At 33.9% G+C, this 15,224-nt stretch overlaps 1 protein-coding gene across 1 annotated transcript; it reads right to left on the reverse strand.

Moving 5' to 3' along the window:
* Nucleotides 1-3: 3 nt before the first annotated feature.
* LOC145759710 (saccharopine dehydrogenase-like oxidoreductase) lies at nucleotides 4-1,242 on the reverse strand. The gene has a single exon (XM_082573558.1). The coding sequence runs from the start codon at nucleotides 1,240-1,242 to the stop codon at nucleotides 4-6; it is 1,239 nt and encodes a 412-aa protein (XP_082429684.1).
* Nucleotides 1,243-15,224: the final 13,982 nt, after the last annotated feature.

Genomic DNA, 15,224 nt, shown 5'->3' on the forward strand with positions numbered 1-15,224 from the left:
AAACTAATTTAAAGTTTCAAACACAATTCCTTGTTCTTGCAAGCGTTCAATTAAAGTCGTACGAAAAAAGGCTGCCCCCGGTGGATAGACTCCTCCGATTTCTGGTAACTTTTCTTTCTCCTTAATGATCACCAAAGCTGATTGGACCAGAAATGTGGGCGTCGCCACATACCCAGGTTCGGGACCGGCAACTTTTACTGTCAACTTTTTGTCGGGTTTTTTAGTTTCCCCGTAAGTTGTACTACCATCACTGTAACCCTCACAAAACATTGTGATCGAAAAACCTGTTGATTTCAAATCCTCGTCACTAGGCCCTTCATGACTGAATATTCCTGCTGTGAAGAATTTCGGGTGTTTGAGTAGAAGATTCCTGCCCCAAGAACGGCCGGCCAGAAACTGAAAGATTGCCCCATAAAGAAACATTAAAAACACATACCAAGCACTTGATATGCAAGAATACATTGAGTATTGTACGGGCTGTTCGTCAAGAACTTCATGCATGTATCTTTGAGATCGGGTCACCACGGCTCTATCTGCCCCCAAAAATGGAATGGCATATTTGTTGAGCTCATTTGAGAAATGCAAAGAGCCCTTTGATTTTAATCTGGGACCCACATTTGGCAGAGGTTTGTGTGCGAATGCTTTACGAATTTTTTTCAAATTTAGAATATCTCCAAAACCTTGGACAGCACTTTCATAAGTGGCAAAGTGACCTTTAAAACCATTAGGCCCCGAATATATCTCAAAATAGGCATTTATTCCATTCAAAACTCCTTTGAATTGGCTCCTAGCATACATAACACCAAGGTCACTTGGTATACTATCAAATCCACAAGCACCTACAATAATGATTCCACTTTTCCTGGCTCCTTCGTCGTATTTAAGTTGCATGTTCTCCAAAAACTGGGGCTCCCCAGATATATCAACGTAGTTGGTCTTGGATTCAACACAAGCTCTTACCACTTCTTCGCCGAAATAACGATAAGGCCCAACACAATTTAACACAACTCGGGCTCGTTTGCACATGAGCAATAAAGATTGATAATCATTAACATCAGCAATAATGATGTCATTATCTTCGACAGTTGTTATATTTTTCTTGATTTTGTTTTTGTTTCTTCCCGCAACGGCAAACGTCACTTGCTCATTTTTCTTAATTTTTTGGATTTCTTCGACTACAAATTTTCCAGTGAATCCTGTTGCACCAAACACCACAAAGTCGTATTCACGCTGGTCAGACATTTTTAAAAATTTTTACTCAACCTAATCACCTACGCAGTTAGTCTGACGAATCGTGATGCATTAGTCAGTTATTTAGTAATTATCGTAACACAATTACAAAAAATAACTCAACACGACATTATGCTATCTGGTTCTTATTTATTTTTAAGCTACAGCTCCTTTTAGATTACCTACATGTTTGTTATTTAGCAGGTGGGTAAATACCCTCTTAATGCCATTTAAAGCAAGGTTTAGACCCCTACCAACCAGTACCACATTAAGAACTACTTTTACACCTTCTATGAAATGTCTGCAATACAAAGTAACGTACAATAAGGTTTATGACCTAAATGTGACACCTCAAATAGAAACGACTGGCGCTAACAACTAACAGTGGCGTTTTTACTTTACCCCTTACAAGATATTTTAAACCTTATTCACTTTGCAACAGTAAAAAAAAATTCAAGACCTAGAGGGTGTTACTTAAAAATAACATTATAAGATAGCAGTTAGAAATCGGCAGCTTGGTGTAGAGCCGGCAGCGTGGTGTAGTGGTAAGAACACTTGCTACACCACACATGAGGTCGTGGGTTCAATCCCCACTGTTCTCATGCTGTAGCGCCCTTGAGTAAGGCGCTATAAACGGTGTGAACTCCTGCTGAGCCAGCACTTAATCAGGAGTATAATTATCGGGCAATTATAATCTATAATATCCCAAACTGCCACAGGCAACTCGAGACTGGGTCGGAGTAACTGATGTTACTCTATGTTTAAGTCGCGCATTCGACTTTCCCACATCGAGGATAAAGATATATACAAAAAAAAAAAATAGATGTCGGACCTAGTCTTCCTGGAGGATGCAGCATAAAAAGAATATTTTACTAGCCTCTAAAAATTACACTTTTGCAACAGAAAAAAGTTATAAGATTTATGTAATCGGACTACCTTTTATTTTATCATTATTAAGTACTTTTTGCTTATAAATAAACAGTTTTATTTGCAAAAAAATGATCTTGATACCTTTCCCCGCCTCAATCATAAATTCAAAAATAAAGAAGATTCGACTAAGTCTGGTTCAACTTGATTTCATATTTGCCAGTGCTATTGGATCGACAAAGTAAATCATCTTTACCATCTCCATTAACATCAAGAGCTAAAAGTTGATCATTATGCTCCCCCGGTTCACAAAAGTTCGACTTCCACACCGGGGAGGCGGAGAATTCTCCTCGCTGTGATATAAGGACTCCAATACCCCTTGTATATTAAAAATGATTAAACAGCTATGTTAACGCATGATGCTAGGGCATAAAAAAGCTTTAAAATTGATATGATAATATTAGGGATCTCTTTGGGGTAAATTGACTCGTTACTGTATTCTAATTTAAACAAAAGGAAGTTTTATTCACCCCCCGTTTCTGCAAACAATGTCGTCGAACCCATCACCGTCAAAATCCCCTGCAACATTATCCACAGCCACCGCACAAGGGGGTCCCTTTCCTTCCCAGGTTAACTCTGTGTATTCCCCATTTTCGTTCGCTAAACCCACATATCTGTTGACAAAAACAAAGTAGAATTTAATATAATATAAAAATTAGCACAAACCTTTTTCTACTCACAAATTTTTAAACATGGCACAGAAAATGTCCATTTTTCCATCTCCATTAAAATCTCCGAAAGCCAAATTTACAAAACTTGGACGTTTGCCACCCAACTCTGTGCATATCGGTGACATATTTTCCATTTTTTCTTTTTTAAAAGAAGTTTTCCCTTAATTAAAACATTTAAAATAAGCCAACAGGGTAAAAATTCGTTGTATGATCAGCATGTTTAAAATTAAGCCATTTTCTTAATGTTTACTGTAGAAAAATAGACCAATCCAGACCAAGCTTAGATACTAAAAATCACTTTAGGATTAGCCGGTTAAACCACAAACCCACTTACAATTAAAGCGCTTGCTTTTTACCTGAATTAGTTACAGCAGTTACAGGAGTATTAGAAGTTGTTGTACCAAGTGTTGTTGTATCGAGTGTTGTTGTTGAGCCTAGCTCTGTAGTTGTCGTAGTTGTTGTTGGTATAGTAACTGGAGTTACCTTGCTCGTAAAAACAGGCAGTGTAGTAAATTTTGTAGTCGTTTCTTGTGTAGTTGCTATTGTTTGTGCTTCTGTTGTTCTTCTTGTAGTTACGCCAGTTGTTGCTGTTTGTGCTATTGTTGTTGTTGTAGTTGTGGTTTGTGCTGTTGTTGTTGTTGAAACGATTCTCCCTCCTTTTAACAACAATAATAAAACATAAAAAACAAATTAAATGAAGACATAAAAAAGGTTACCAGTTGTGCAAGGTCCTCTGCAACTCTTCGTGGAGGAATCTTCTCCCTCACATCCAGATCCCGTTCCAACATGACAAACCCTGTGCCTAAATTAAAAACAAATTAAAAAGTAGGAGTATTGGAATTAAAAAATAGGAGTAAACAAATTAAAAAGTAGGAAACTTTTAATTGAACAACATTTTTAACTAAGTTAACTTGTTCATTTTTGACTTTTTTACCTTAAAGCTATTCCTCTTTCCTTACACTTGGCATCACAAGTTGCCCATTCCTGCCAGAACTGCCAATGTGAAGCTTTTGTTGAACATTTGGTCTCCGTTTTACAGTCCTCCTCTTCGTACTTGTCACTCTCTGGCCCACATTTTCCTGCTCCCTGAACAATAAAATTATAAATTGTTTCACTAAAGTATTACAAAAGAAAAGTTTAAATCCTTATACTTAGTTCTAAATATATACAAAACGCACCTCCAAACACATTCTTTCTCTCTTTCTTACAGGATAATCATTCCCCTCCTTGCAGTTACATTCTGTTGACCAAAACCCCCAGAAATTCCACTCCGGGGTGCTTGGCTGTGGGGGTTTCGGTACAAATCGAACATCACCCTTGTTCTCTGTGGTAACACTTCCCCGCACTGCTTTTCCACCTAAATAAAACGGTTAGTTGGTCATCAATTAAGGTTCTTGGTTCGATTTCCACAGATTGCATGTATGAACTTTTTTTATTGCTTAATGCAAAATTACTAAAATTTTAATATTATTATGATTCCAATTACCTTTACTAGGGCAAGGATATAATCTGTTCAGTTCTCTTGCATCTTCTACTGATAAAAATGGACCCCTTCTAATCTGTTGACCTGTAAATTATAAGCCAGTTAAATACAAAATAATCTTTGTCAACCTGACACAGTATTTTAGCAAGGCATAGTGGGTAGTGGGCATAACTTAAATGGGAGGCAGTGGGCATAACTTAAAGGATCTTACCTTTAAGTTTTACTGTTTTCAAGTTTTTTTTGAACACTTACAAAGCCAAAACACCTTAAAGTTAAAGATCAGGCAACTTTACCAGGTCAATTTTTAAAGCACTGAGGATTAAACTTAAAACCTCTTGTAGTAAAGCCAAGTGTTTTCACTACAACATGGTGTAAAATTGCATTAACAAAATCAGCCTTCTAAACTTACCTTGTTTAGCAACTATAGTAGGTTGCCTGTTAGTCGAGAATGCCAGTGATCCATAATGCATGATTGAACTGAAATCATAAGGAGATCCCAAGTCATGAGCTTCACTTGGTAATAATTTGTTGAAATTAATAATCATTCCTATCAAAAACTAAAGTTTATTAAAATTTTGGTAACATTAATAAATTATTATATGGTCAGGTTATACTAAGGCAACTTAAAACTCCTTTTTTAAATGTATTTATGCTCGATGTGGGAAAATCAAATTTGTGACCTTAACATAGAGTAACATTAGTTACTTTAACCAATTTCGAGTTGCCTTTGGCAGTTTGGGGTATTATAGATTATATTTCATTGATAATTAGGCTACTGTTCAAGTAGAGCTCAGCAGGGGTTCATACCTTTTATGGCGCCTTACTTAAGAGTGCTACAACATAAGAGGAGTAAATCAAAGTTTTCTGACCACTACACCACGCTCCCTGACTTAAACTATATAAGAACAGGCCAAAAATTTACCAATCTTTTTGGTTTTTATATTATTTTAATAATGAAAAACCTAATTAAACTAGAGCATTGTAAGCTTACCACTTCTAATATTCTCCTTTTGGATTAGAACATAATCATCTCTATCACTTCTTGTCTGCTCGTGAAAAAAACCCAACATATGCATTACTTCATGTTGTACAGTTGATGTCCATAAGCAACCTAAGATTGGATGCATTTACCAAACTCATTGAAAGTGTAACAACAAAATACGTTAATACTTAGTCTTAGGTAATACTTTACCGTCTCTTTGGATGTTAATCTTTTGGCATTGCTTTTTCAATTTGTAAGAGAGAGATTTGCCTACCATCGACCTATAAACACAAGAAAATACTAAACAAAACAATTCAACAAAAATCCTGTGGAAAACAGACAAAAATTGTTTAAACGGCGTTAATAAGACGTGCTGTGCCATTTAACCTATTAGGTAGGCTTTTTTATATAAAAAGTTAATGTGAATTTTAAAAATTTACCAACACCCTCGTTCACTAGATTGAAATTGAAAACAATATTCTGGTTTTAGATTTTTCTTGGGTCTAACTCGAATGCAAGTTTTTTCATCGTAATCTGCGATTGCTTTGATGAAAACATCATTAGTATACAGATCAGCTAAAAAATTTAAAAAAATACAAATAAAGCCTTGCTTTATAAAATTTTTTTTTAAATTTAGTTTTTCTAAATGTTGGCAGGCCAAAACATAAAGTAACATTAGTTAACATAACCCAGTCTTAAGTTGACCTTACTTGATATTAACATGTAACTCAAAAAAGTTGGTATAAATACTGCACCCTAAAGAATACATAGCCTAATATAAAAAAAGGTAAAAGTTTATATCAAAAACTTACGTTCAACTGTATCATCATAGTAGATATAATAAAGACCATCAATTATATCATTCCCCCACAACCATTGGTTTCTCATCACGGAGCCACCAGCCAATATACTTAAATCACTATTTTCATCAACTAGACCATACTCCTAAAGCAATTAGGTCACATTTTATTTAGACTTTTTAATATTAAGGTGCTATAAACGATATAAACTCCTGTTGAGCCACCACTTAATCAGCAGCATAACTATCTGGCAATTATAATCTATAATATCCCAATCTGCTACAGGCAACTCGAGACTGGGTCGGAGTAACTGATGTTACTCTATGTTTAGGTCACACATTCGACCTTCCCACATCAAGGATAAAAATATATACAAAAAAATATATAAAGATAACAATCCCTATAAGACATGTAGGGATTTATCTTAAAAAGATTACTTAAATATTTATATAAAATCTTGTTTTTTTATATATTGATAGCTTAGTCTGTGGCCTATTTTTTACACAAATTTAACTTTTGATGCTTACTGACTACCTGCTCAACTTTTATTCATAACAATTATATTTTATATAACCTATTTAAACTTTTTTAAAATGTAATACAACCTCAAGCATAGTCGGTATATCCTGTTCTTCAAACTGTATATCACCTTCAAATAAGCCTTTGGTTGCACAAACACAAGATTCTGCACAGCCATCCTCGTTTCTCTGATAACCAAATGGGCACGAATAAACGCAAGAACTAATTTGAAATGAACAGCCTAAACCTATATAGACAAAATACATACTAAACTATTTTTACTTAAAGTTACCTTTTCAACACCACAGATAAAAAAGATTAAATAAGGTATACACTAAATTGTATAAGAAATTTAACTCTTAAAAGACATACAGTGTTCAACTTACCGCATGTGTTAGCTAATATTTCATTTGCTTCACTATCTGATATATTACAATCCTCTGTGCTGCTTGAACCTAAAAGCAATGTAAGCAAATTTGATCCTTTTTAAATACATGATTTTTATTAATATTTACTTACCTGAAACAACAAAATAAACCACGATGCCAACAATAGCAATAATAAGAAACAGTCCACCTATTGCAGCATACAAAACTACCTGGGAATTTTTTGAAGGTTGATTTTTACCCCTGCCACCTATAATATTAAATATAAATACTTTTAATATCGACAAAAATATGTAGCCTACCAATTGTGGCACACTGTACTTATCTTTAAATTTTGCCTGCTTTAGCTATATAAACACTTATTCTTATATGCTAAACTATTTCTTTATCTAAAATAACCTTTTCTTGACCTTCTGCTTCTGTTTCTATGCTCTTTTCTTGGTTTGGCCGATGGATTTATAACAATTTCTTCATCAAACATAATTGCAAAAAACTTAATAAACTAACAATATATATAAGACTATCTAAGTTAAAAAACAAGAAACAAATTAAATTATAAAATGGAAAAACAAGCAGATAAAGAAATATTTACAATACAACATAGTAAAACTACATACAAATAGAATATAAAGACAACAATAAACAATTCAAACATTTACAATTTTTCGTAACTAGTAATTTTAATTAAATTAGCTTTCTATACTGCATAGTTTTGTAGATTTTTCCTTCTTAAAACTGTGTGAAAAGATAAGCACACTCTCTAACTTGGTTAAAATATTATGGTTATTCAAATCACCTTTCAGTGTTAAGGTAAACATTTTTTTCAAATTAAAGACCCCTTCTTGTATTCTTTTTTTTCTTATACATTAAATCTGTTTTCTGTACTTCTTTTAAGCATCTGTGTTTGTTATTACATTCTCATATTAACGAACAAGTTTTTGCAGCATTTTAACTACCAGCACCTACTGATTTTAATACTGGTTCAATTTTAGGTAATATCGTCCTGAAACCTCTCTACAAATTAAATCTGCCTTTCCGTCTCCGTTAACATCCAGAGCTAATAGCTGATCGTTAAATTGGTTTGGTCGGCAAAAGTAAGATTCATAAGCAGGAGGTGAAGAAAATTCACCATATTGTGATAATATTATAGACACTGCAGTTGACCTAAATAAAGAAAAAGAAAAAAAATTCATTCAGTACCAGATTATGAACCATTCATTACCAAATAAAAAAAAACATTTTTCCCAGAAATTTAAACATACAACCTTTACTAGATTTTAAACCATTCATTAACAGATAATAAAACCATTTATAACCAGATTATAAACCAGTTAATACCAAATTTTAAACCATCTCTTACCAAATAAAGAACCATTTATTACCAGATTATAAAGCATCCCTTACCAAAATATAAACCATTCATGACCAGATTTTAAACCATTCATTACAAAATCACAAACTAGTCACTACCAGATTACAAACCATGATTTACAATATTACTACCATGTTTTTCTACACAGAAAATCATCGCGACCATCTCCATTAAAATCCGCAACTATATTTGTTTTTCCGACAGAACAGTAAGGGCTGTTTCCCTGCCACGCTATTCTGTTTATACTACCTTGACTGTCGGCATGCGCAACATATCTATATGTGAAATTCTGCGTTAGATAATATTTTATATAAAACCTATAAAATGACTTTACTAAAACGCATTTCAAGAAAACTTGTGTTGTTAAAATTTTAATAATAAATCAAAATTGAAACTTTCAGCAAAAAAATCGACTTACAATTTCTCAGCCTTAGCGCACACTACATCAGTTTTTAAATCGCCGTTAAAATCTCCAAAATAAGAAATGGTGTAACCCCATCCTGCTAGAGTGCACACTGACTGCATAGAAGGGACCTTGTATTTACTAAACGTTAATTTCCCTAAAAAATACTTAAATACTAAATAAAATACTAATAAATACCAATTTTAAGTACAAAATAAAAATGTATAAACTGGTTAACCTGCAAGTGTTACATCAGTAAATGGTGTATTTGAGGTTGCTGTAATTCTACTTGAGAAAGGGGTCCATACCCAGCGACTGGTTGTTTGAAATGGTGTATATTGGGTTGTAAAAAACGGTGGGTTGGTAGTAAACCATGGTGTGTATTTTGTTGTAAACACGGGTGGTGTCCATCTGGTTGTTGTTGGAAGTGTCCATCTTTGGGTGGTCCATTGAGTGGTGGTATATTGGGTCGCTGGTGTAGCCCATGGATTCCATCTGGTTGTTGTAGGTGAAGTCCATCTGGTTGTCAGAAATGGTGTGTATTGTGTAGTTGGTGCAAATGTAAAGTATGAAGGTATTGAAATGGTTGTAAAATGAAAAGTTCTGGTTGTGAATATATGTGGTGTGGTTGTGAAAAATGGTTGCCTGGTTGTAAAAGACGGCCATCTAGTTGTGTAAAATGGTGCATTAGTAGTGGTAAAAGTTGGCCATCTGGTTGTATACCATGGTTGTCTGGTTGTATAATACGGGGCTTGGGTTGTAAAAAATGGTTGTCTAGTGGTTGTAAAAGCTGGCCATCTGGTTGTATACAATGGAAACCTGGTGGTAGTAAATGTAGGCCATCGAGTGGTATAAACTGGTCTTTGTGTAGTATAAACTGGTGCTCTGGTTGTATAGATTGGTTGCGTTGTGTAAATTGGTTGAGTGGTTGTAGTAAAAACTTTATCTGTAGAAAAAAAAATTAAAAACTTGGATAAATGTCACGAAATTATTTGCAAAGAAAACAGGTTAAATTTTTTTAAGTTTAATAATAAAATATTTCTTACCTGACCCACATTTTCCCCAACAAGATTTAGATTGTCCTAAACTTTCTTCACATTGATTTCCCCCAATACACTTTCGTGATCTAAAAAGAATTTTTAATTTCAAAATATTTTAATAAAATTATAACCATCCTCTGTTTTTTTTTATTTATCCTTCATGTGGAAAGATCCACTTCATGATCTAAACATAGAGTAACATCAGTTACTTGACCAAGTTTAAAATGTCTTTGGCAGTTCGGGTTATAGTAGTATAAAATTGCCCGATATTTAAGCTGCTGATTAAGTTCTGGCTCAGCAAGAGTTTATACCATTATTAGTGCCCTACTCTCGAGCACCACAGCATGAAAGCTGTGGGAACTAAACCCAGAGCCTCGTGTAGTGAAGGCAAGTAGTCTGACCGCCATTTTTGACAAGGCAAGTAGTCTGACCGCCATGCCATTTTCGAGTGTTACAGTACTGCTTTTGGGGTGTTAGGCCAAAACTTTTCTTACCTTTTTATATAACCTCGTTCATCGCACTTATAAAGAGAAGTGCATGTTGTCCAAATAGTCCAGAATCCCACATGCATGGGTTTCTGTGAGCAAGGAACATCGTCATAACATGTTTCCACCTGCACACTGTCACTTTCTGGGCCGCACTTCATAACGCCCTGAAATTTTTTAAGGTGTAATAATACAACAATTGAATTACTGTGATCAAGTTCAAGCCAGTAAGTTATCAAAAAACAGTCAAGTTTATATTGACTAAACTCAAGTTAAACCCGAAAACTCAAGTAGAAAGTGAGTACACTTCAAACCTAAATATGCACGTGATTAGGTTGGTAAATTTAAGTTAAGTTTACCTTTAAATACTAAAGTTTCAATTGATTCATTTCAAGTTAAGTGAAATTTGAAAACTCAAGTAGGAAATAAGTACACTTAAATAGAGATAAACCATAGTCTGATGTAAGTTAATTTAAGTTAAGTTAAACTCAAATATATGTATCTTAAGTGAGTAAATTCCATCTTAGTTAACCAAAAAGATTTTAAAAAAAATTAAATAAACTTAAAAACTCGAGTCTAATTTAAGTAAACTCAGATCGAGTTAAGGTTTATAGAAAAATTTTTTAGTAACTTAACTTGTTCTCCAAACTTACTTCATCAAAGCATTTTCTTCTTCTCTGCATTTTGGGTTGAGGTCCTCCAGTGCCGCAACTGCAGGTAGACCACTTGCTCCACAACATCCACTGCGACTTGTTGGGATCGGTTGGAGGAGGATCAAATCGGACGTTTCCTTTATTTTCTTTGGTCACACTTCCCTTAACTATTCTACCACCTGCATATCCCAACAAACATGTATTTTTTTTTGTATATATCTTTATCCTCGATGTGGGAAAGTCGAATGTGCGACTTAAACATAGAGTAACATAAGTTACTTCGACCCAGTCTCAAGTTGCCTGTGGCAGTTTGGAATATTATAGAATATAATTGCCCGGTAATTAAGCTGCTGATTAAGTGCTGGTTTAGCAGGAGTTTATACCGTTTATAGCGCCTTACTCAAGGGCGCTACAGCATGAGATCAGTGGGGATTGAACCCACGACCTCATGTGTGGTGTAGCAAGTGTTCTTTCCACTACACCACGCTGCCGGTTTTTACACCATTCTGCTGGTTTTATTAAAATATCTACTCAATTGCTGACCTTTCATTTTCATAATACTGGCATAGTTAGTTTTAAATTTTAAGTTTTATTATTTTTATATTTTGTCAATTTAAACATACCTTTACTCGGACAGGGGTACAAGTTATTAACTTCTATAAGGTCATTTACAGAAAGAAAGGAACCTCTTTCAATTACCTCATCTAAAAAAAAATTTAAAACAAATCTTTTTATCCTATCAACTTTGTACAATTACATTTTATCACGTTAAACATGAAGCTTACTTTTTCTCGCAATTATTGTTTTAAAGTCGTAATCTTTGGCAAAGGCATACGACCAGTAATGCATTACTGACAAGAAATCGTAAGGAGCACCAAGAACTTGAGCATCATCAGCTGTCACTTTTTTAAAGTTATGAAGATTTTCTAAAAAGAAATAATGAAATATGTCATAAATATTTATTTAATGTTTTTTTTATGCTAGAAAATGACTGCAGGCCTTAATGTAGGGTAACATTTGCTACCCCGACCCAGTCTTTAATTGCCTTTGACAGTATCAGGAAAATAAACCTGCTGACTAGTATTAAGTTCAGAAAAAGATAGTATTGTTAAACAACGCTTAAGCAAAAATGCTACACAATAATAGCATTGGGGATCAAACCACATAACTTAGGTAGTGATGTTTTAACCCCTACAACAATTCGCCAATTTTTGCAAAACAATGCCAAAAATGATAGATTAAAAAGTGAAAAGATTCTACTCACGTTTACGAATATTGTCTTTGTTAACCTCAATATACTCATCTCTATCACTTCTAGTATGTTCATGGTGAAAACCAAGTGTATGCAACATTTCATGCTGAACTGTCGATGTTCCTAAGCAGTCTATAAAGTATACATTTTTCAATTTATAAAGGTTACTTTAAGTTATGACAATTGTTATTATCTATAGTAAGGTAAGTTATGACAATTGTTATTATCTATAGTAAGGTAGTCACATTTAAACCGGCAGCGTTGTGTAGTCGTTAGAACACTTGCTACACCACATGGGGTTAAGGGTTCAATTCCGACTACAGCATGCTCTTATGCTGTAGCGCTCTAAAGTAAGGTGCTATTAACGATATAAACTTCTGCTGAGCCAGCACTTAATCAGCAGCATAATTTCCGGGCAATTATAATCTATAATATCCCAAACTGCCACAGGCAACTCAAGATCGGATCGGTTGTTATTTTAAGTTTAGGTAGCGATTTCGGCCTTCCCGCATCGAGGATAAAGATATATAAAAAATATATAACTTGTTACTTTTTTCCTCGTAGTTAATTTGCTGACATTTTTCATTGAAATCCAGTTGATAAGTGGTTTTTCCAATGCTTGACCTACAAGAATAAAAACAATTTTTTTTAATCTTGGTGAGAATCAGGATTGAAGTGTAGCTGGTAAAAATCTTAGTTCCACATCTTTAAACTTACCAGCAACCCCTTTCATCAGTTGTAAAACGAACACAATATCTTGGAACTTTATCTCCCATTGGCCTGAATCTGATGCAAGTATTTTCGTCCAAATGTTTAATTGAAGACGTGAATATCTCATTAGTGTATAAGTCAGCTGCAAACGATAAATAAAAAAGAAGGCACATAAAGAAAAATAGAAAAACAACAAAATCAATAACTGTCTTTGGAAAAAAAATGTAAATATTAGCTCCAAATATACACATGTCTTTAAATACAAAGCACAAAAAATAATTTGTACTGGTAAGAACATTTGCTACACCACAATGAGGTCATGGGTTCAAAACCCGCTGCTCTCATGCTGTAGCGCCCTTAAGTAAGGCACTATAAACAATACAAATTTCTGCTGAGCAAGCACTGAATCAGCAGCATAATAACCGGGAAATTATACTCTATAATATCCCAAACTGCCAAAGGCAACTCGAGACTGGGTTAGAGTAACTGATGTTACTCTATGTTTAGGTGGCGCATTCGACCTTCCCACATCAAGGATAAAAATATATACAAAAAAAAATTCCTTTAAAATATAATGAACAAATTTCAATAGTTAAAAATATTTTTTTGGATGTTAATACTAAAAAACACACAACTTACGCTGAGATGTTTCATCGTAGTAAATATAATAAAGTCCATCTCTAACATCGTCGCCCCATAAATACTCGTCCTTCCTTACAGACCCACCAGCAAATATACTAATACCTCCATCGTCTTCACTTAAAATTCCATAATCCTTAAGTAAACATATGGTTGCTAATTTATTAATAATTTGGTGTAGTGGCTATTAAGCTTTTGAAGCTGGGTCTGAATTCTTAAAACGAATGGTTCAGAGTTTAATTCCCATTAGTGCCATTAATTTTTTTTTTTATTAAATTTTCGAAGCTTTGGCGTGATTCTAAATACTAAAGGTCCAGGGTTCGATTTCCATCTGTGCCATTAACATTTTTTTTATTAAGCTTCCGAAGCTTGGGCTTGATTCTGAACACCAATGGTCCAGGGTTCGATTCCCATCTGTACCAGTAATATTTTTTTCATATTTCACAAAAAGAAGGTCTTGTCGCATCAAGAATTAATTACTTTAAAAAAATTAAAAACGACAAATAAGCAACAATCAACTTACCCTCAACATTAAAGGTAATTCTGATTCATCAAACTGAATATCTCCTTCGAAAATTCCTTTAACTGCGCATAAACAAGACAGTGGACAACCCAACTTAGTCTTTGACTCAAATCCAAACGGACATTCCTGTTCACACTCATCTGAGTCAAACTCACAAACCCTTCCTAAAACATAAAGCTATCTTAATTAAATTTGAATTCATTGTTAATGTATAACGGCTTACAATATACTGCATAGTCAAAGAAAAGATTTTTCGGTCTAAGCTTATTCTATAACTTAAAACTTAATAAAGATTATTTAAAATCAATTTTTTTGTAAGAAAATACCGCAAAAGTTGACGTCAGCTTCGCTATGTTCATCTTTTACATTTTCACAATCTTCGCCTGAATCTTAAATACAAAATAACAACCATTTTAACGTTGTAGACATATATATTTTTTCCATATCACCTTAAGGTGATAGGTTTTTAATTTTTTATTGGGAAGGGTGTGCTGTTATGACGTGTTTTAAGTTATCCGTAAATGCCGGGCTCAAGGGCGAATAGTGTGACATTGGTGCGGCTCGAACCTGAAACCTTTCAGCTCGTAGTCCGACGCGATGACCGGTTCGCCACACTACAGGACTGTAGACTATTTTTAATATTGTACTTTAGTCACAACTTACCTGACACTACCACATATACTACAACACCAATAATAGCAGCTAATAAAATTGATCCAGAAATAATTGCAACTAAAATTTTTTGAGAACCACCACCTAAAATCAAAAAAACATAATTATAAAATAATATTAAATGTTGTTATGATTATTAAATATCTACCTTTGACCTTGGCATTGTCCTTAATGTGACCTGTGGATGGAATGATCACTACATTTTCTTCATGCATTATTACATTTAAACTTATGTTATGGATACATATCTACACTAAACCTAGCTAGAGCAGTAACAAAATGATTGAATAAAATAGAAGAAAATAAATAGTAAGACTGTTAAAGTTCATTAATATAAGCTACAATATACATACCTACTGGTAAAAAAAAAAAAAAATATAAATTTAGGTTTGAAAGGCGAATTCATCATATAAATAACACAAATTAATGTGAAAATACCTAAAACTGACACAAATATTGTCAAAATTTTCAAAAAA

The sequence above is a fragment of the Corella eumyota genome, chromosome 7, assembly GCF_963082875.1.
Source record: "Corella eumyota chromosome 7, kaCorEumy4.1, whole genome shotgun sequence".
NCBI lineage: Eukaryota > Metazoa > Chordata > Ascidiacea > Phlebobranchia > Corellidae > Corella > Corella eumyota.

Bases quoted from the DNA above. Each gene is read 5' to 3' on its own strand.
- LOC145759710 (XM_082573558.1), bottom strand. From the start codon at position 1,242: ATGTCTGACCAGCGTGAATACGACTTTGTGGTGTTTGGTGCAACAGGA.